The following is a 21,401-nucleotide window of genomic DNA, read 5'->3' on the forward strand; positions in this document are numbered from 1 at the left end:
ACTCATTTTCCCTTGGGCAACCAAAACCGATGGCACAAGCGGTCAGGTAGGGAGGAAGCATGGAACAGCCTTGCTGTGGCGGGCCGGTGCCGTGGGTTCGCTGCAGTGCTGTCTCAGAACGGAAGAAGCCTGCGTGGCAGCCGTCCTTTCTTCCTTTCCTCCTGGGGGACCTCAGCGGAGGAAGACTTTCTAGTTTCCTCAGACATGGCCCACACCACCCACATACCAGGCCACAGTGCCAGCTCTAGAACCCTGACAGGTTAGGGGAGGCTGGTGACCACAAAAGGGGTGGTTGCTCCTTCTAGATGCTTCTGCCATATCACCCCTTCCCAACCTCTCATGAAACTCACATCCTTCCCCTGTCGTGGACCCATGACTTTGGGTATTTCTCTGTCCTGGGGTTTAGGGTATTTGTCTTCCCAGGGCAAGAGTGAGAGTGGCTAGTGCTCCCCTTATTCTGAAGCAATGGATCCGGTGAGTAGGAAACCTCTGGTATGGAAAGTGGGAGGAAAGGGTGTTTTTCCCAACTCACTATCCATAAAGGAATACGTACAACATGAGTGCTGTGCATATCAGACTTTGTTTGGAGAAGGGCATGCAGGGAGGAGAGATAATAGATATGCGATGCAGACATCTTGGTTAGGGCAATTGCCCATGTGTGCTCAGGCGTGCATCTGCCCTTATCTGCACACTGTGTACAAGGTCTGTGTAGTTATATTCACAGGTTGTGTCTGTAGTGTCTGCATGTCGAAGTGCACATTTAGTGAGCCTGGGAGAATCATGTACAGACACGTGGGTTTGTGAGCATTTGTGTTTAATATGCCCACCACCCGGTTGTGTACAGACAGCACTCTTTATTCCGAGAGGAGTGTTGATGAGAGTTTTTAATCGCGTGTCTTTGGGGCTTTTCTTTGAGGTCTGAGGGTGGAGGGAAGCTAGAGGGAGCCCTATTCAGGACTCTGGCTGGGTTGTGGAAGTGGGGGGAGGTGAGGAAGGGTGCGTGGTTTTCAGTATAAGGGTAGGAGGGTATTGTGCCCAGATGTGAGTGTTTGTGCCCGGGATGTCAGGGGCCTCCATCTGCCTGGCAGTCTGCCGCCTCAGCAACGAGGGGTGGGTTTGGGAGGATGAGCGTGTGGGAGGGGTGGATGGAAATATGTGGGAGGAGGGGTTGAGGAGGGAGCCGGCGGAGGGGGCGTGGTCATCCCCCAGTTTCCCCGCCCACCCTGTCCGAGGCCGCTCCTGATTGGCTCCTAGGCTTCAGGGCTCAGGTTACATTCGCAAGCGGAGCGGAGCGCGGGAGAGCGACCCGAGAGCACTGCTGAGGGTTCGGCGCAGGTCGGGGCGCACTGCTCGGCCCCCCGAGTCTCCACCCCGTACCGCACGGACCCACCTCCGCCCTGCACCAGCTCCACCCAGCAGAGGACCCCAAACACCAGTATGGACTGCTGCACCGTAAGTTAGAGGGCCTGGGGGACTGGCACCTTGTTTGGTCTGGGGCAAGGGCTCCTCAGAATCCCCCGGAGGGTGAGGGAGAGAGGGAAGTGGGTGCGAAGACCTAGGAGCAATAGGTGTGTCTGCTGAGACGTGGTGGTGGGTGGGTGGCGGAAGGCCCTGGCCTGACTTGGAAGCCCTGGGAAAATGCTCCCCATTCGCGGGGGCGTCTGGGTGCCCCTCCTCCAGATGGTCTGGGTTGGACTGGGAACTAGGCAGGGCTCTGCAACAAGGAAGCTGCAGGTTAGAGGAAAAGAGAAACCTCCCCCTAGAGACGCTGGAAAATATCCTCTCCCTTCAACAGCGACTCCCCTCTGACTCCTTACACCTGGCTTTCCGCCCCCACCCCATTCCCCATCCCATGCCGCCACCAGCAGCCAACGGTCAGCACGGACCCTCGGAGCCCTGCGTGGCGCAGGGTAGGATAGTCAGTTTATATTGGTGAGCTTAGTATTGATGATGGGAAGAGCCTAGTCAGTGTGGTTCTAGGAAGGGGTTGGGCCGGCCCCCAACGCCTTCTAGCCCGAGGGGACTGGGTGACCGCAAGAGAGCCCTGCTGGCGAGGGAAGGAAGTGTCTGCAATTTGTCAGCGCCCACGGAGACCTCGATGCGCAAGTGCCTAACATCAAACTAGGTTGCTGTTAAGACGACTCTGGTATGAAAGTGTCTGGCTCACTAGAGGAACCCATACATACATAAAATTTATTTTTAAAAAATTTTAATGATTTTTAGCCCCTACCTGGGAGAGAGACTACTGCAAATACCTTGTATTTTCAGCCATTCAGTCAACCCAGCTAATGATGCCAGAGCTTAGGACTTTGCTTGCTCCCCACCCTCATAAAAGAAAACAAAAAAGTAAGGTTTGGAAGGAAAGGATAGCTCAGATTATAAGAGATGAGACTTCCTTATGACTGGGTACCAAGAGGCAGAAAGAACTTAGGGACCGAGTCGTTGTGGTTGCTATTATGATTTTAACTCATATTAATATCAATAACAGTTGTCCATTTGTGAGTACTCACACGTACCTAACACTTCATATTTAATCATCACAATAGCCCTGTGAGGTAGGTATTATTTTTGCCATTTTACAGATGTGCAAACTGAGGTGTAGAAAGATTAAATGATTTGTTTGAGGAGGTGCAGCTGCTAAGTGTGGAGGCAGGATTTAAACACAGCCTTCTTGTCTGATTCAAATACTTTACCTCCCCTTTAAATATTTACTATTTTTCCTCATTATAAAGGTAATATGCTCATAATAGAAAATGTAAAAAGTAAAGATAAGCATAAAGAAGAAACATGTCAATCATCTACAATTGCACTCCCTGGAAAAGCCTTGATAACATATCTCATTCCAGTCTTTTCCTCTGTTTGCTATTCTCCAGGAAGCAATTTTCGGTTGTGGAAGGAGGAAGGGGCTCTTCATGGAGGTTCTTGGTTCCACTGAAGAAGAGCTCCTTGCTCCTAGCAGTATTTGTAAAGTAGAGAAAATAAATGGATGGAAGGTTCTGCATATGAGTGGGGGAGGGTATGCAATATTGTCGCGATGACAATAATTATGGAGAAGGGAAAGCAGGCAGCATGGCGAGTGGAAAGAAGTGAGAGAGCAAAGCCTCCAAGAGGCCGCAAGAGCCAGGGAAGCAATGTAATTTGTCTCAGATGCTCCCTGCGGGAGCAATTAGGGTAGGATTTTGGGTCCCTCCCTGTAGGCCTTGGTCTGCCCTGACCATGCTCTTGAGTTCCCAGAAAGCCAAACTGAGTGATTGGTAGGTGTGTTTGGAATGTGTGTCCCCTAAAAGAAATGGAGAAGCTGCCCACCAAACAGTACAGAAGAGGCAAATACACAGTTGTCCCAGTTCTAGCTGGGATGGGCAGTGACAGCAGGTCAGTCTTCAAGCCATTGAGGAAAGAAACCCGTCCCTTGGCTCAACCTCCACAGCCGCCAGCTGAGGAGAGGTGGGTTGGGATTGGTTTCTTTGATCATTGTCATCTTTTGAGGAGAAGCTTCACAGTTCCCTGAGAATATCCCAAGAGCGGCTCGAGCTCTGAGAACCAGAGAACCAAAAAGCATACCTTTGGTTTATAGGTGGGGAATAAGATGTCAGGGAGAGAACACTAGACCAGGGAAAGATAAAAAGCCTCGCAGGCCCTCCGCAACCCCGCCGGCCTCTTGACAACTCCTTCTAACTGCCTGTAACTCAGTTGTGGGCACACACTGAAGAACTTTGAATCTAGGAAATGAAGGCAGGCTTTGGAGACATGATGAGGGAAGGCATTTGTAAACCTGGGCTTAGACCTCTGGGGGTTTAAATCCGTGCTCCTGGGGCCGAACCCGGTTGGGGCGGTGACCGCTGAAGCCCCACTGATACCCATGCCACTTCCGGGAACCAGATGGAGAATTGAAGAGAACGGAATGACTAGGTGAGACCTCGATCACCTCACGCTCAGGAAGCAAAACACAGTGAAAGCAGCGGAAGTCCTTAGGCCCCCAAATGAGGGCAAATTCCTAGGAGCCAGAGGGTCAGATCGAAAGAGAAATGCCCTTCTGACTGCGTGGTAGCCTTCCGCATCCCAGCCCACATTAACACTGTGAACGCCTGGGGCCCAGGGGCTGAGGCCTCTGGGTGCCAGAGCCGTGCCTCTGAAATCATGGCCACCGGTCAGTCCCCTGACCCCTTCTGCTCCCAGCTGGGCAGGCTGTGGGAGAGCCGGAAACCTGGGGCATGGGGGTGGGTCTGAGTATTTTTAGGTCGAACCATGTAAAATTGTGGGGTTTTTTTAAATGACCACTTTTGGCCTACAGAAACAACTATTTCACGTCAACCTATTATTTAAAAGAATATCTGCCATTTATTGAACAACTAGATGGGGCCAGAAACTTTATGCATATTGTGTTGTTTATTCTTCCCTACAACCCACAGAGGTAGATATTATTATCCTGACTTCAGAAGGGGCCCTTTTGAGCTGGAGGCACCTCGAGGATGGGGGAGAGGCACCCACATCCAGGAGTGCCTGCTGTTGTTCACTTTGCTCTTCCAACTCCCGCCCCCTCCAGTCAGCTCTACAGCTCCCCCGGCTCTATTGATGGCGATGGGCGCTTGGCTCACTCAGGGCTATCTGGCTGCCTTGGATCCCATTCCACCGAGCACTGCTCTTTCCTGAGTGGGGAACACAACTATGTCCTCCTGAACCTCAACTTCCTTTTTCCCTCCTGCTGTGCAGGAGGGACACACACGCACACGCACACAACCAGCGCACCACCCCGCCTTAGCCCTTCTCCCCGCTTTCTCTGCGCTTGCCACTCCCGCCCTCGTCAACCCCCAAGGCTCTCCTCTCTGAGTCTCGAGTCTCGGCCCAGTCACCGCACAAGTACCCCCTGCCCCGCCCCCAGGAGAGCGCCTGCTCCAAGCCAGACGAGGACATTCTAGACATCCCGCTGGACGATCCTGGTGCCAACGCTGCCGCTGCCAAAATCCAGGCGAGTTTCAGGGGCCACATGGCACGGAAGAAGATCAAGAGCAGAGAGAGCGGCCGGAAGGGCCCGGGCCCCGGAGGGCCTGGTGGAGCTGGGGGCGCCCGAGGAGGCTCGGGCAGCGGCCCCAGCGGAGACTAGGCCAGGTGAGTGGGTCCTTTCCCCGCCCTGGGACCCGCCTACAGTGCTCGCTCCTGAGCCAGGAAGACAGAAGGCGGGCTGAGGGAGGAGCGAGGTTTAGGAAGCTAAGCCCGGAGTGTGGTGGGGGTGGGGGGTGGAAATCCTAGTTGGGAGGTGGTGGGAGAGCTTAGGGCACTGCAGGTCCGAGAACTCACCTCCTTCTCTCTCCCTGCTGCCCCCCTTCCCCCTGGACCGAAGAACTGAGCATTTTAGAAGGTAATGATGTGACCTCGAGGTGGCAGGGTGGGAACCCTGAGTGGGAGGGAGAAAACCCAGCCCCCATCTCTCCCTCTGCGCGCCCTCACCCTTCACCCCGCCCCCTGGGGAAAATACACCCTGCGAGAGGAGGTTTCTGACACATCTAAACGCCCGAGGCTGCGACGGGGACACACCTGGACCCACACAGATATGCCGTCGCCCCGTTTGGCTACATGAGCACGGCTGGGGACTCTAGCGCCCTGTGTCACACACACGGCACACACACCTACTGGCCACGGCTCGGTTCAGCTCACTGGCTCGGGGTAGGGTGGGGTGGGGTCCAGCGTTCCTGGGGCCGCCTGGCGCTCCTGCCCTGGCGTCCAGGTCTGGAAGAGGGGGGAGGACGTCCCGGAGAGGGCAGGTACTCAGACCTTCTTTGTCCTCAGTTCCCGAAGAGATGGATGCCGCGTCCCCTTTGCAGTGACGAGACTTCCCTGCAGTGCTTGTGACCCTCTCCTTTCCACCAACCTGCCAGCTTCAGGAGCCTCCCTACGTTCCCAGAGACCCTGTCCCAGGCAGGCTCCGTCGAGGAGTCGCTACATCCGTGCCCTTTCATTTGGTTCTCCATTCTAGTACTGTTCTGTTGGCCCTCCTTCCCCACCCCAGCCCCGACCTTGCACTCCCCAATGGTCTTTCTTTGCTTCTCGCCCTGTCTCCCCGCAGCAGCATGCAGCTTTGCCTCCGCAACCTCCATGCGCTCCCCTAGGTGTACCGCAGAGGGCGCCCTACTCTCTGCGTTGCCCGAGGACGCCAACTTTTAAAAAGTCCTTTCGTTCAGTACGCAGCTAATGGGGCCGCCTTTCGTCTCTGTGCCGTTCTCGCCCTCGCCCAGCTCCAGCGCTTTGGATCTGGGGCGAGGCAGAGGGGAAGAGAGTTTTTATGGTGTTGGATACCCCTTGCTCTGATGGGAAGGGAAGTCCCTGTTTCACACCTTACCCCAAGCCTGCCTGTAAATCGGTCCTCCCCTCACCCTGCGCACCCCGAGAGCCACCCTTTCACCAGCTCTCTTCTGCTTTTAGAACGCCCGAGTGCCGGGGTGGCTCGGTGGGAGGAGTCTGTTGTGGCCCCGCCCTGTCCTGTTGGCTCCGCCCCCGACAGGCTCCCGGGGCTGCGGCCAGAAGGTTATCTATGTGTGTGTGCATGTGACGGTACTGGGTTGGAATGTGAACAATAAACAGGAATGTCCAAGTGTTCCAAGGGTGCCAGAGGGGAGAGTGCTTGGGTGCACGCGACCACTGCTCAAAACTTGAACAAGTCTCCTTTGACCAAACCAAAAATTGGAGGTGGGAGGCTGGAAGGGGTGAGGGACCTCAGTGAAAGCCTTCCCTTTGGAGCCAACCAACTTCCCATCTACAGCATCACACTTGGGACTTGAAGCCCACTCTTTCCCTTGCTGGTAATACCTTTTGGCCGACTAGGGAAATCGTCTGGATCAGCAGAAAGAAGAGGGAGGCAACGTGGTACCCAGAGGCTTTAATTGTTGGTATTCCCACTCAGCGAAGTGGAGGGAAATCAGACAACCATAGGGAGCTTGGACTTAGTGGTCTCCACAGCGCTGGCAGAGAGGGGCTTCTTCAGGAGCCCACTGCTAGAATCTGCCCTCACAGAAGTTTGTTCAGAAATCCCAGGAGCAATGGCATCCTCTCTGATGGATATAACACATTCTTAATGAAGACTGGAGGCATCCCTCGGCGGACACCTCTCCCCCTACCCACGGACTTCCACCCTTGCTTTACTCTACCTGAGAGTCACCCGTGGAACTTTGGTTGAAATGAAGATTCCAGGACCTACCACCCTGCCACACATGCGCGCGCACACACACACACACACGTCCTCCCCTGCAGATTCTACTTCCAGCAGGGTAGAAAGTGGCCTGAATCCAAATGTTAACAAGCTCCTGGTAATTTCTGTCCAGGTAAAGCGAGCACCACACTTGGAGAGATACTGCTCTGGCCCCTACTTTGGACCCCGCAGTTGACGGCAGGGCAGGTGACAGAGGCAGCTTGTACCTCCTGCCCCTGCTGCCCCACACAGAATCACACTCGGCTGAGTGGTTGGGGCAAATCTAACTCCTGGCAGCCACGGCCTGTTGGTACATATGAAAAGGCCTTAAAAACTGAAACGTAAAAATTCTTTTAAACATGAGGAGGGTGGTGGCAGCTTATGAGCCAACCCCTCCACCTATACAGTTAGCACAAACACTCAAACACACAGGCTATGCCGCCGCCCCCGCCACCAAATCCCCAGGCGAGTGGGACTCCTCACCCTCAAACACCCCAAAGATGTCAGAGTTTGAGGGCTGACGTCATCTACCCTTAATCCAAGACCCTTCCTCCCTCTCTACACTGCCCACCCCCACCCTTCAGCTTACCGAAGGTCACTACCCCTGTATGTCTCCTTAGGTCTCTTCCTCCTCTCTTTCTGGAATCTTATTAGGCAGAGCACAGCGACAGACAGGAACAGCACGCCCAGGAGCACCCCGATCAGAGCCCCAGCCACTCGGCCTTTGGAAGGGTCTAAGGGTACACACGGTCCTCAGAGTGGCAGACCCCCCTCGGCCCCTGCTCAGGCAATCTCAGGCAGCCCCTGCAATCCAGGCCTGCCAGCCTGGCCAGCGTCCAGCATCCCTACCGGTCACAGAGAAGCTCAGTTCACAGGATGCGCTGCCCATCTGGTTGGTGGCCACACAGCGGTAGGTGCCCGAGGAGGCCAGGGAGAGGTTGGTGAGGATGAGCTGACCAGATACCTCATCTGGAGGGTAGAGAGGAAGTGCTCCAGCATTCGTTCCGCTCACAGTGAGCACCTCCTATGACGAAAGCACTTTGCATTTCGTCCTTACTACCATCCTGTCAGGAAGGGACTAACCTCATTTTATTAGTGGGAAAACTGGCTCAAAGGAGGAAAGGAATTGTCCCAAGTGACCCAGAGAGGAAGTGCCAAAGCTACTGCAAATCTGTGCTCTTTCCACCCTCCACAGCTGCCTTTTGGGGGAAGGGGGAGACTGTCCACACATGAAGGGTTCGGAAACTGGCAATGGAAACTGGGGTGGGGTGCTTACTGGCTGAGATCAGGTTCCTAGTTCAGGGGAAAGGCCTTCATCGCTAGAAATGGTATCCTCTGGGATGGCTTTAGGCTGACCAAGTGCTTTTCTAAGCTGCTTACTACCTTCCTTTTAGAAGGCAGAGCACACACCAGGAGGGGATCTGGGGGCTGTCTAGATTGATATAGCAGGGGCTGGGGCTGGGAGGAGAGACCAAGGCCAGCAGGGGGAGGCTGAGAAGCCAAAGCTCTTAGCTAGGCATATGGTTCCTCCAGAGAAGCAGGCCAAGTGACCCAAGACCGTCCATGCTACTCTTCCTGTTTCTCTCCTAGGAAGTTTAGAAACGATTTGTGACCCTTAAGAAATCAAAAAGAAACCCCTCCAAAACAGACAAGTGGGCATCACAGAACGCCCCGCCTTCCACTCTCTTCCAGGGTATTGGGAGCATATCTGGCTTGAGAAATGCTTCCAGGGTCATGCAGTCATGGGCTGTGCAGGGAGACAGACAGGAGAGACTGATACAGGAACCAAGAAAGACGCAGGGAGAGGGTAGGGCATTTGTCTCCCACCCCCAGGCACGGGGCATACAGTTTAGAGACCAGGTTTGCCCAGGCCCTGAGTCCCCTCTTCCCGATGCCCTGGCTCTTACCTTGCACCATGCTGCCTGGAGGAGGTGTGGGAGAAGATCCCAGGCGGACCCAGCTGTACACAGGCTTGGGGGCCCCCTCTGCAGAGCTGCAGCTCAGTGCAGCAGAGCCCCCCACAGAGGTCTGACCAGTCTGGCTGCATGAGGGGCTGCTGGGGGGCACTGCAAACAGTCACAGGACAGACCTCAGTGACCTTCTAGCCCCACCCCCATTCAGTGCTAGGTTTCCCGCTTCAGGGCTCCTACCGAACAGCGGTCCGCTTTTGTTCACAGACCATTGCATCCCCAGGAAATGGTTTGCACTATTGGAAATTCTGATTGTTAGAAAAACCTTCCCATATTGAGGCCAAATCTGTGATAATATAACATCCACCCATGGGTCCTAATTCCTGCCCTCTGGATCCACGAAGAGAAATGAAAACTCTGCCCCCCACAGGACAGCCAGCCCGTAGATTTCTGAATGCAGCTGCCATTCACCACCTCTCAAGCCTTTTTTTTCTTTTCTTGCCCCCTACCCCCCACTTAAACGTCCCCAGCCTCTTTAGTAGTTTCTTCCATTTGTTCATCTCCGAGCGGGCTCTCGTTTGGGGTGAGATGGAAGCTCTGAACACAGAACTGGTGCTTAGTGTGGCAGGGGCCCTTGTTCCTTTAATAATCATCCCCTCTTTCTGTCACTGACCTGGGGAGAGACAGAATCTGAGATACAGGTGGGAAATTTCCCCAAGATGGAGCTGCTGGGGGCATGACTCAGACCCTGTGCGTGGGACCTTTGTTGCTAGAGACTGAGGTGAGGGAGCTGCCCTTGCGGAGGGTGGAGCAGGTGAGTTACTGGCTGGCTGGGTCAGAAGGCTTCAGGGAGGAGGTGCTTTTCCCCAGCGCAGCTGTGTGCTTGGGCTGGAAATCAGGATGGGGGGGTAGGTATTTATTGGCACAATCTGTCAGGGTATGCGGGTCCCCAGCCTGCCTTACCCAGCACAGTAAGGTTGATCAGCCCCATCCCATTGGTGTAGAAATCTGGTGGGTTGTTAACATGGCAGAGGTAGGTTCCAGTGTCTGAGGGGCGCACATCAGTCAGTTTCAGGGTGGCCACGCCTCCTGTGGGGGGGTTCTGCAGCAGGCTGGCCCGCTTTGCCTTAGAGCCAGTTGGATACAGGTGTCCATTGGTGAAGTACAGGATCTAGGGAGAAGCAGAAGACACACGTACGCTCCCTTCCCGCCTGGCATCAGCTCCGCAGTCCTTTCTCAGAAAGCTCCTCCCTTACACCAGCGCGAAGCAGACGCTCTGTAGCCAGAACCATGAAGGCCTATCTCCTCCCAATGCCAGCCCTTCCTAAGCGCTAAATGAACTATATGTTCATTGTTTTCAGCTACATATTGCTCTCAATGGGGGGGTGGAATACAGATATTTCTGGAAGGGGCAGCATTTTACTGTGCTTTGAATCACAACAGCTGGGCGTCAGTTAATAGTGTTTATTTACTGAAGCTGGGACTGCGCACACACAGGGGAGTTGCACAGGGGAGCTCTGCAGGGTAAGTGACCTGGGATGGCGCAGGTTGCGGTCCTCAGAAGACAGAGAGTCCACTTTGTTTTTTTAAATTTGCACCGGGGGACATGTTCATTGATTTTTAGAAAGAGAGGAAGGAGGCGAGAGAGAGAAAGACGTTGACGTGAGAGAGAAACTCTGCTGGGCTGCCTCCTGTACACATCCTGACCCAGGATCGACCCTGCAGCCTCGGTATGTGCCCTGACGGGAATCCAACGGGCGACCTTGCGGTGCTGGGGACCACGCTCTGACCAACTGAGCCACACCGGCCAGGGCGCGTCCACGTCCACGTATTCTTTTTCACCCAGGCATGCTGATCTCCCTACACACCTTCCCCGCCCTCATTCCGGGTGGGCCCCCCGTTCCCGCCTCTCTGAGTCTACCGGCCGCGGCAGGAGGCCCCCCACTCGCTCACGGGCAGGGACGCAGAGATGGGCCTCCCGGGCTGCACGAAGCTCCACTCCAGGGCGAAGCTGTCTGTCACCGACGTGCTGTAGCTGCAGGCGAGCTCGGCGGTCTGGCCCGCCGGCGTGCTCAGGGGCTCCGCGGGCACGTGCACCTCCACCGCCGCGCCGGGGGCTGCGGGCGCGCGGGGAGGGGCGCTCAGACAGCCAGCCAGCGACTGAGGGGAGCGGGGTCGGGGGCCGCGGGGCCGGCCTCCAAGCCCCGGGCCCACCCGCCTTCACAAGGAGGCTGAGGGCTCCCCGTCCCCACCCCGCGCCCTGTCCCTTCCCCAAAACCTGAAGTTCCGGGAGGGAGGAGTACACATCCCGGGCGAGTTTCGTGGGTAAAAGGACAAGACTGGCCAGGTAGGAGGGTGTGGGTGTCGCGAGAGGAAAACAATGGCTCTGCGCTGGTTCAGCCCTCCCGGAGAGGCCCAACTAGCTGGCGGGCTTGTGCGCCCCGTCTTCGCCCCACCGGCCCTGACGCCTCGACCCCGGTCTGGCGCAGCCCCCATCGCGGCCCCAGCCCCGGCCCCGGCCCCGGCCCCGGCCCCGGCCCCTCCTCACCAGTCAAGCAGACCAAGCCCAGCAGCGCCCCGCACAGCGAAGGGCCCGGGAGCCGGGCCATGGCCGTGTCCTCCCGTCTTTGGTCTGGAGTCTGGGTGCAGGAACGGGAGGCGGCGCCCACAGGGCAGCCTCCTGGGGCTGGGTAGGGGTTGAGACTGACTATCGCAGAACAAACAAGGGGAGAGGCCCGTGCCCTCGAGTAAGGAAACGCCTCTCCCTTCTCCAGGCCCAGTTCTGGAACCATTTTAGCCCCAAACATCCCCGCCATTTCTGAAGCTGTCAGGCCGTGGAGAAAGGACTGGGGGGCTGGGCACCTGCGGGACGGGGTCAGGACCGCTGCTCTGCAGCGAAGAGAGAGCCCCGGAGCCGAGGCCGGGATCTGACCCCCTGTGAGCTGCCAAATGACATCACCACTTTAAGTCCTAACACCGGAGACCCTTTCTGACCTCTTCAGAGATTCTGGTTCCTTCCACGCCCCTCCTGTTCTCCCTGAGATCCCTTCTCTGGCACTTTTATCACCACCGGCTGAGGTAGGAGTCTCCATGGCAACGACAGCCGTCTCCCCACTCCCATAGTCGCTCCTTTCTGTGGGCAGAGAGGCTGAGACTTGGAGGAAGTATGTTTGGAAGAGGGGAACCCCAGTCCGGTCCTCTTCTCCGCCCTTGAAGAGGAAGCAAGAAATCAAGTGCACAAACACCCAGGCTCTGGCAGAAAGTGCACCAATGTCATTCCCTGGCTACGCAGCTGTTCCCGTGTTCCCAACCTCCAGCCCTTCATGCCTCTGCCATTCCACCTGCCAGCAATGACCCCTTTAAAGGCTCTAGAACAGTTTTCCTGAGCCACTAAGTGAGGGGGAGGGGGAGGCATACGGAGAAGCCATTTTGGGGATAGGGCCTGGGTAAGGGTCAGGCTCTTTGCGTCAATCCTCAGCTCCTCCTGGAAATTCCAACTTTGAAAAAGTGACTCTCACTTTCCATACAAACACAATGTATCTTTATTGAAATTTGTAAAATAAAAAACAAAAACACACATTCCAAAACACGCATTTCAAGTTAGTTTAACAAATATCTCCCCTACCGCTGCCGGGACAAAACCCAGCCAAGTCAGCAGGAGAGGTCACATGAATCCGGGGAGCTGGAGTGGGAGGGGTGTTAGGTGTGGGTGAGATAGAGACCGAGGGGGCGGAGCACTCATTGATTGGCAGCCCCACCAGGGCCCTGTGGGGGAGGGCAGCTCATCTCTGCACCGCTGGCTCGTCCGCAGTGTTGGGGAGGCCCTGGGGCGGAGGTTAGGCTCTTTCTAACCCAGGCCCATTTTCTCATCTTCGACCTCCTGGAAGTTGGAGTCTTAACTGAGACCCAGGTTTTCCAGGGTGAAGGAAGGCGGGGCCAGAGGACTGGCGATCTGGAAGGTGGCCACCCTCCTGGAATTCGGGCCTCGTGCTGGGGCGACCCCTATAGCGGTTCCTATGGGCAGGAGGGAGACCTGAGGGCTCTGCCAGCAGAGGGCTGGGCCTGGGCCGTCACACCAGAGAGCCAGCCTGATTCTGGGCGGGCACCATCACGGGGACAGCGCCCTTGCGGCTCAGAGCAGAGGAAGAGACCCTGCCCAGGCTGGGCGTGGGGGTCACGGCGACAGGCCTGCGAGGGCCTTGGGGTGGTCTGAGGGCTGGTGATGAGGTGACAGAGGAAAGGGTCCCATTCTTGGAGACTGTGTCTGAGCCCTTGGGCCAGGGCTGAGTCCGAGGAGCGAGGGCGTCTTCCCTAGTCATCAAAGTAGTGAGGTCAGAAGCTGGGAGTGGGAGTCGCTGCATGCCCCGCCTCACTCCCCTCCCCCACTCTCCTCTCCCTTAAAATCTCCCTGCAGGAATGGTCTCAGCCCCCATCCACCCTCCTGTTCGATGGGAGCTGTGTGCACTCCTAGCCTCTCTAAGGGGAGTAGGGGAGTCCCCGCTGGGCAGAAACAGGGGCACTTACTTGATATCATTGGCTGGCTCCTCTAGGGCCTTACCCTGGCGTCGGTACAAAAGGACCAGTCCGGCCAGCAGCCCCAGTCCCACCAGGGTGCCCACCACAGCGCCGGCAATCACCGCAGCCCCAGGCCCTGGAAAACTGCGCGTCAGGGGGTGGCATCCAGCGGCTCTCCTCCCCTCTCCCATCCAACTACCCCACTGTACTCATTCTCTTTTTCCCTGTCAAGGAGAGGTGGCTGTCAAGCAGAAAATGGTCACTGATCAAACCTTTGTACAACCCTTTGACCAGGACAAGTTCCTTGCCCCATTACAATGAGAGGCCTCAGCAGACACGCCTCCTCCCCACCCCTGCAACCCCACACCGACCACTGAGTAGTCTTCTCCTTACCCCGCTTACCCCTCACTGACCTGTGATTACCTCTACGGTCACGTTGCATTGGGCATTGCCCACGTGGTTGTAGGCCTTGCAGGTATAGACTCCAGACATAGACATGGAAAGGTTTTTGAGTCTTAAAGACCCATCGATGGCATCTGTGGACACGATTTAGCCATCAGGCCAGGGATCCGATTCCCATTTAAAAGAAGAAAACCCCACCCCTCCTCTGCACCATCCCCTTGGACTCTCTGGGGGACTCAGCGGCCTGTTCCCTGATGGAGGGAAAGGGGCGGCGGTCAGCACACTGGGCCCCATGGCTCCCGGCTGCCGAGCGGCTACCTCAGCATCCCCCTCCACCCACCTCCGCGGCTCGGCGTCCCTGACTGATCCTGAAAGGAGGCTAAAGGAGAAGGGATGTGCAAAAACCCCAAAACATGGGTTTTACTTTTACTTCTAAATGGCAGAGTGTGTGAGAGAAAGAATATTAAGCCGGGACTGAGAAGGCCTGGGTTCCAAAATAGGCCATGTGACTTTAAGCAAGTTACTTGCTATCCCTGGGTCCCAATCTCTTCATTTCTAAAATGGGGTAATATGACCTTCTGGATAGTGCTGAAAGGATTATATGAAATAAGAATAGTAACAGTTCAAGTTTACTGGCTGCTTATGGCACACCAAAGACTAAGTTCTTTGCATGCACTAACTTAACAAAGGTTTTGAAACAAACCCACCAGGGAAGTGCTATGTAAAAAAAATTATTATAAAATGGACAAATGAAAAGTAGAAAGAAGGAACAAAATGAAAATCCTACCACCGAGATTCAATAATTTCTAACATTTTGCTTTACATATTTCCTTTTCTTTCTTTTTGTCTAAGACATTTAAAAATAAACGCTTCAGCATGCATCTCCCAAAGTGGACACTGCCCTGCATAACCACAATACCGTTGCCATACCTGATAATTAATAATTGTCTAAAGGCATATAACACTCCATACTAAAACTGTTCCATCAGTTATATCTCCTTAAAAATTGAAAAAACAAAGTTCCAATTGCCCCAAAATAACTTCTATAGCTGGTGTGTTTTCAAATCAAAACTACTGATACAGCGTTTCAAAAAATGAGGAAATTGCTCCAGCTGGTGTGGCTTCGTGGCCTGAGTGCTCTCCTGTGAACCCAAGGGTCTCTGGTTCCATGCCCCTCAGGGCACGTGCCTGGGTTGCAGGCCAGGTCCCCAGTAGGGGGTGTGTGAGAGGCATCCACATATCCATGTTTCCCTCTCTCCCTCCCTTCCCCTCTCTCTAAAAGTAAATAGATAAAATCTTTTTTTTTTAAATGAGGAAATCGAGGTACCAAATCACACAGCCAGTGAGCAGCAGAGCTGGAATTTGAGCTCAGGTAGATAGATGTCTAGCTCTGGAGCCTCTCTGGGCCCATAGTGGACAGTGCATGAAAGCACCAACCCAGGCTCTCACCTGCTCGGCCCCCTCTCTCTGTGTCCCCCCACGTCCCCTTCCAAGGATTTTCAGCCCGGCATCCCCTCCTGCCCCATCCCTCGGGCATCTGCCCCCGGCCTCTGCCCCTGCCCCGGCCGCAGCCTCACCTGGCTCCAGGAGCCCCTCACCTGAAGCTGGTGCATAGAAAACCTGGGAAGACGGGGGTGGCCGCGCCCACTGGTAGCGGGCAGCGGGCTTACTCCTGGGGGCCTGGCAGCTCAGGGTCACGTTGGTCCCCACACGGGGCACGCCCAGGAGGCGGCAGGATGGAGGAGCCGGAGGAACTGGGGGGTGGGGAGGAGGCAGCTTAGAAACTCACACCCAAGACGCCAGCAGACACCCCACCGCCTACGCACGGGCCCTTTTGTCACCCCTCGCGCCCCCCTCCAGCCTCCGCCGTTTGCGGGAGGGACCCGCCGGGCGCCGGGCAAGGGCGGCCCCAGCGGCGCGCCCTGCTTACCCCACACGTCCAGCTCCAGCGTTTTGCTGCTGTGGCTCCGGTTGCTGCCCTGACGGTCTTGCACGGTCACAGAGCAGAAGTAGGACCCGGAGTCCTTCTCCCGGAGGCCCTGCAGCCGCAGGGACACGTTCCGGGAGGGCATGGAGTAGACCAGGGATACCCCTGCTTCGCTGGACGTGGCCCCACTGATGTGCGACAGCACCTGGTGCGGGCAGGTCACCTCCCCGTGACTGTGTGCCGCGCTGTGCCCCCAGGCTCAGCCCGTCCCCCCTCCTCCCCCAAACTGGCAAACCTCAGATGCCCCTCCCGGGCGCCCGGCTCCTCTAACCTGTAGCAGCTCCCGCTCCCCGTCTCCGGCCACCCTCTCGCCACCCCGGGCCCTCTTCACAGGAACGGTTCTTGATCCCCTTTATTCTCTCTCTTCATCTCCCACATGGGGTGTTTGGAAGGTGATAAAATGGGTGAGAGATCATGTAAATCAGGGTTATGTATGAAAGGAACTTAGATTGCAGGGGTATATCCAAGATTTAAAGAGATCTTTTATCTTCTTTATCTTGAAGAGGTCCCTGCCCATGCCAATGCCAAACGTAGGGAAGTTCAGGCCTTAGGAAACCTGGATCTACCCCTGCAGTCTGTTTCGTTCACACTTGCCCCTTGCTTATCAAATGACCTCAGGAAGACACTTTCTAGGGCTTTGGAAGGAGCCATGCACGCAAATTGTGTCCTTGGCCTCCAGGTGCATCTGCCGCTGACTTTGAGAGTGACGTCAGGAAAGGGGCCAGAGGGGAGACTGCGCGAGGCCGCCCCTTGCCTCTCAAGATGGGCACGAGAGGCAGTGGCCTGTGACTGTTGGACGTGTGAGAACAGGTCGCTCCTCAACTTTAAAATGTTACGTGACGCCCGTCCTAACCCTTCCCACCTCCACCCACAGTCCCTGCTTCCCCACCGCCATAGCAAAGTAAATGCCTCTCCCCTTCTCTGCGTTTTTTGTGCTAGATTTCCAGGGAAAATGGGGGGAAAGAGAATTCTTCTGGGACACCTCCAAGATCTGAACAAAATTAAACCGGCAAGGGGGACCTTGCTTTTCCCAAAAGTTTTTCCTGCCCCGTTTGGTTCCCCGGCCCATCACCTCCCCACTCCCCCACTTGGCCCTCTGTTCCCCCCACCCCTGCCGCCTGCGCACTGGCTGGTTGAAGCTCAGCCCCTTTCCTCCCTCACCTGTTTCTGCTCCTTCCCTTCTTGTCCCAAGAACCACATCAAGGTGAGCTCCTCCCAAGGCCTGCCCTGCGCCGAAGCCTTCTCCCCTTTAAAGGTGTACCAGGCCGGGAGCACCACTTCCTCTCCCTCCACTGCTTCCAGACGGGAGAGGCCCTCCGGCACGTGCAGCTCGACCTGGGCACAGGTGGCGGGTGCTGGGGAGGAGAGCAAGGAGGCATGAGTGCACGCCTGCCGGTCGGGGCAGAGGAGAGGGTCAGGAAGTCCCGCCAACATGAAGGACGTGAAGGATGGCCTCAGGGCCCCACCCTTGAAGGCTCGAAGACGCCCAGGAGACCGAAGCTAGTGCCTGCTCTCAATGGCATCAGCACTTACCCTCTGACACCTCAGCCTTTGGGCTTATAATGGGGAGGAGGACACAATTACGTGCCATTTGTTTGTACCTGGAAGTACAGATTTCAGAACACCAAAAAGAGGGGGCAGATTTCCAGCGAGGAGGGGACAACCCTCAAGAGGAAGAGCGGGTTTAATACTTTGGGTCTACATTCTGGGCATCCCAGTTGCTCCTCCAGTTTCCCCAGGGTGGGGCGAGGGTGCGGGGAGTGCCAAGGCTGGTCAGGATCTTCTCGATCAGAGGAGTGCAGGGGTTGGGAGGCCGCTGGCTACCCAAGGCTTCTGCTGAGCTCCCCTGAGTGGAGGCTGGAGCGGCCCAGTGACGGCTGTGCTCCCCACACCCCGCCCCCTTGGCCCTGACAGGTTCTCTCCCTGGGAAAGAGAGTTGGGACCCGGAAGGTTCCCACGGGCCCTCTGAGTGTCCAGGTGATTTAGGCAGGTCCTCTGAGATCACAGGGAATCATGAAGGAAGGAATCAAGTAGAAACTTGTGGCTGTGTGTGCCTGGCATCCAGGTGGGGGGGCTGCTGATTTCAAGGTGGGGGGGCTACCAAATCAGTGTCGCACTTTTTGCCCATTGGAGAGGCAATGGGGCAGCCGAATTCTAAGCTGCTTGGGGGAATACCCTCGGGTTCCTGTCCCGCTGGGGCTGAGGATCCTGGCCTCCCTAGGCACTGGCACTCTGCACTGTCACCTCTATGTGGTGACCAGGTGGCCAATGCAGGGACAGAAGCCATGCGGATGCTCCGCCCTCCAGGAGTCGGGCTGAAGGCCTCTCAGGCCAGGATGCATCACCGCCATGGCTTCCTGCTGAGCGTCTTTAGGGAGCCCCCACACCTATTCCTTAGCTTCGAAGCAAATGCTCCCCCGCCCCCTTTCCCGTTTCCTCGCAAGTCCCTGCAGGCCGGGCAGGAAACTTGTGCCCGACGATAAGCTAGAAGACAATGACCGGTAGTGGGGGGAGGGGGGCAGGACGGAGGAGGCTCTACAGGCAGAAACCACCACTGCCCCAAGGAGCCTGATGCCCCCAAGGACAACCCCGCCCCCGGCCCCCTCCCCCGCGGTACTGCGGGAGGCAGGCAGTTCCTACAGAACGCCGGCAGCACGTGCCCTCCGTGGCCTCCCCCAGGTCCCCCTGTGTAATTTTGTTTTGCAAGTGGGACAGGGGGGTCAGATGGTTAGTCATGGACACACTTCTAGAGAAATGCTCCCTGTCTTGCCCCTACCCACCCCGGTCAGAAACCAGGAGCTGAAGAGGCCTGAGGTTTTGCCTTGGTGCCTGAGTGGCCGCTGGAGCAGAAGTCCCCCACTCTTGCCTCCTTTTCCATCCCAGGGTCCACAGTGCCATTGGAAGGGGGGGGGGGGTTGGGGTTGGGCGAAGGAGATGTGAGTGGCCCAAGAAAGGGACCCTCTGGCCCACTCTCCAGAGCAACGGCCAAAGGAGAGTGAGAACGGGACTGCTCCCCAGGGCTACTATTTTTAGTCTCCCTCTTTCTCTGAGAAACTCCCCCCGCGGGCTTCTCACGCCCCAGGGGCAGCAGAGCTGGGCCTCGGAGGAGCGCAGCGCTAGGGCCTCACAGAGATCCCAAGTGGGCAGAGCCAGTGCCAGCCCCGGAGCCCTGGTCCCCAGGGCCATTTAACCCTCGCATGGCCGGGGGCTCAGCAATCCCCCTGCCCCCAGGTAGGGACTTTTCATTACGAAAACTGAAGCTCGGAGTTTAACAGGAGGTGGGGGGAGGGTTACAGGAGACGAGAGATGCTCAGGCAGGCAACTTGCATTTTTCTCCCTGGCTTCAGAGACCCCCAGCAGGAAGGGGGTGGGGGTGTTGGAGGCAGAATGTAGAAGAGGAGGAGGCGCTGAGGTAGAAGCTGGGGGTGCTGAGAAGTTGGGGTACCCTGGCACAGGCCCACCACGCCTAAAGGAGGAGGAAACCGTCCAGGCTTTGGTGACTGGTGAGCTGCTCCTGAGCCCCACTTTGTCTCGGGGCCCCAATACTTCATGCCCCGACATCCTTGCGATAGCGACCAGGCTAAAGGGGACATGGGTGAGGGTTAGACGGTCCCCTCCTCAGTCCCCATCACTGCTGAATGACAGTGTGTATTGTTCCTGGCCTTGCTTGCCCCAGTGACCTCCAACCTGAGAGAAATGAATTCAAGCTGAGCTCACCTAACCCACCCTTTGCCCCCCAGCCCCCCCTAGGGATCCTTCAGGAGGAACGGGGAGAAAGTCTGGGAGGCAGCAGTGGGAGAGGCTTAGTCCCTGCGGGGTCCCTTTCTCTGCAGTTGGGCCACCGTGTGCTCACGGATGCTCCTGGAAGCTTCGACATTCCTCTGGCACTTGCTCCCAGGCAGCGGCCTTCCTCTCTCTGGAGCGTCCTTTATTTCCTAGGTCCCTTTGGCTCGGGAACCGGGGAGGGCAGGGGGACCTCTGGGGGGGGTCACAATTCTGCACCCCTAGGCATTCAAACCCCTCCCCATTTCCTGTCTCCCAAATGACCTCACGGTCGCGCTTTGGGGGCACCTCCCTTGATTCCCAGGACAGGAAGCAGGAGGAGCAGGCCGGAGTGCGGATCTGGAGTGGGGCGCCGAAGCGAACGAAGTGCGGGGTGTCAAGTGTTGGTGTCAAGCCTGGGACCAGGGAATTTGGGGAGGGGGGTGGCTCTGATCGTCAGCTTGGGTGTGGGGCGGGGGCAGAAGGGAAGCTGGAGTTAAGTCCTTAAGCTCTTTAGCCAGCGTTTCATCTAGAAGCTCAGCTCATCCAGCTCTGCTGGGTGGTGGTGGAGTGGGGGTCAGGAATGGTTCCACGAGCTCACCCCAGAGGCTTACCCTGGCCACGCCCTTACCCTCTCTCTCCCCCCCCAGCACACCCCCCAACGGAAGTGGGAGCTGTCCCCCAACAGCGGGGAGAGTCAGCACAGCAGCGATGCCCTGGGTGGGGAGAGGAGGGAGTGTGGGGGGAGGAGAAGAGTCAGAGGTGGCATCCGGTCCCACCCAGTTTCTCATCTGGCCCCCAACCAGCTCCCCTAGGGTCGGAGTCACCACAGCTCCCACCTCGAGTCCCCTCCTGGTTCTGGGTTTAACTCACCGAAGGTACTCAGCCCCAGGAGCAACACCTGCAGCAGATTGGTCGCAGGGGACCCGGGTAGGGACACCATGACTTTCCCTGGCCCCAATGGTCAGGGGCACTGGCTCTGGGGCAGTGACCGACAGGTACCGAGGCGCGCGACAGCTGGAGCTGGAGCAGACTCGGGAACCGGGCCACTAACACAGAGGGCAGCCAGAGTGTTTGCGTGTGTGTGCCTGTGTGAGCTGGTGGCGGGGTGGGGACAGACAGGGACAGGGGGCGGGGCATTCGAAGGGGCGGAGAGGTCGCTGACCTCCTGGGCGTGGCGCATGGGTGACCCTCCTGGTGCTCCGGGATCTCGAGGCGGTGACCTCGTCAGCGCGCAGGGTGGGGTCGGGTAAGCCGGGTGCGCCCCCAAGGGCCTGGGGCAGGAAAAGAGAAGCGTCCGGACGGTCACAGTGCAGCCACCACTTCTCCCTCCGCGGGGTGGGTGGGAGAGGATGGACGGGAGGTTTGGGAGTTTCCCGGCTTCCAGGGGCCACCCACACCCCCACATCGTAAACGGCCCAACCAACTGGCTCCGAGCCTACCCAGGCGGCCTTCCTGAAGGAGGCAGAGGGGGCGAAGTTTTCCCCGGCCCTCGGGGCCCCCCCACAGTGTGGGGGACCGAGCGGCAGGGAAGGCTCGAAGGGGGAGGGGGGTGTTGGGGAGGGGAGGGCCGGTTCAGCAGCGCGAATGACCGCTTTCCCAGGGCGGGGGTGGAGAGCATGGGGCGACAGGGGGCGCTGGGCCG

General features: G+C 57.2%; 3 protein-coding genes across 3 annotated transcripts; 1 reads left to right on the forward strand and 2 right to left on the reverse strand.

Moving 5' to 3' along the window:
• Window positions 1–1,294: 1,294 nt before the first annotated feature.
• On the forward strand, window positions 1,295–6,591 carry NRGN (neurogranin). The gene is made up of 4 exons (XM_054592878.1): window positions 1,295–1,452; window positions 4,880–5,106; window positions 5,339–5,356; window positions 5,785–6,591. The coding sequence occupies exons 1-2, from the start codon at window positions 1,438–1,440 to the stop codon at window positions 5,099–5,101; spliced, it is 237 nt and encodes a 78-aa protein (XP_054448853.1). The 5' UTR covers window positions 1,295–1,437; the 3' UTR covers window positions 5,102–5,106; window positions 5,339–5,356; window positions 5,785–6,591.
• Window positions 6,592–6,910: 319 nt separating this feature from the next.
• On the reverse strand, window positions 6,911–11,767 carry VSIG2 (V-set and immunoglobulin domain containing 2). Its single transcript, XM_054592685.1, has 7 exons — window positions 11,639–11,767; window positions 11,044–11,207; window positions 10,054–10,261; window positions 9,088–9,246; window positions 8,030–8,149; window positions 7,770–7,914; window positions 6,911–7,043 (listed from the first exon to the last, which is right to left on the reverse strand). The coding sequence occupies exons 1-7, from the start codon at window positions 11,697–11,699 to the stop codon at window positions 6,911–6,913; spliced, it is 990 nt and encodes a 329-aa protein (XP_054448660.1). The 5' UTR covers window positions 11,700–11,767.
• An 857-nt stretch (window positions 11,768–12,624) lies between these two features.
• Window positions 12,625–20,819, reverse strand: ESAM (endothelial cell adhesion molecule). The gene is made up of 7 exons (XM_054592831.1): window positions 20,630–20,819; window positions 17,156–17,349; window positions 15,938–16,139; window positions 15,606–15,761; window positions 14,019–14,141; window positions 13,615–13,741; window positions 12,625–13,401 (listed from the first exon to the last, which is right to left on the reverse strand). Exons 1-7 carry the CDS (start codon window positions 20,697–20,699, stop codon window positions 13,161–13,163), a joined length of 1,113 nt encoding a protein of 370 aa, XP_054448806.1. The 5' UTR covers window positions 20,700–20,819; the 3' UTR covers window positions 12,625–13,160.
• Window positions 20,820–21,401: the final 582 nt, after the last annotated feature.

This window comes from Pteronotus mesoamericanus, unplaced genomic scaffold (genome assembly GCF_021234165.1).
Source record: "Pteronotus mesoamericanus isolate MK-2021 breed Mesoamerican mustached bat unplaced genomic scaffold, CSHL_Meso_final scaffold_371, whole genome shotgun sequence".
Taxonomy (NCBI): domain Eukaryota; kingdom Metazoa; phylum Chordata; class Mammalia; order Chiroptera; family Mormoopidae; genus Pteronotus; species Pteronotus mesoamericanus.

Coding starts and splice junctions, on each gene's coding strand:
- VSIG2 (XM_054592685.1), bottom strand. CDS start 11,699: ATGGCCCGGCTCCCGGGCCCTTCGCTGTGCGGGGCGCTGCTGGGCTTG. Junction 11,208..11,638: donor GGGCTTGGTCTGCTTGACTG/GTGAGGAGGGGC, acceptor GCGCGCCCGCAG/CCCCCGGCGCGGCGGTGGAG. Junction 9,247..10,053: donor GATCAACCTTACTGTGCTGG/GTAAGGCAGGCT, acceptor GACTGTTTGCAG/TGCCCCCCAGCAGCCCCTCA.
- ESAM (XM_054592831.1), bottom strand. CDS start 20,699: ATGGTGTCCCTACCCGGGTCCCCTGCGACCAATCTGCTGCAGGTGTTG. Junction 17,350..20,629: donor CCTGGGGCTGAGTACCTTCG/GTGAGTTAAACC, acceptor TCTCCTCCCCAG/CACCCGCCACCTGTGCCCAG. Junction 13,742..14,018: donor GACCGTAGAGGTAATCACAG/GTCAGTGAGGGG, acceptor GCAGTTTTCCAG/GGCCTGGGGCTGCGGTGATT.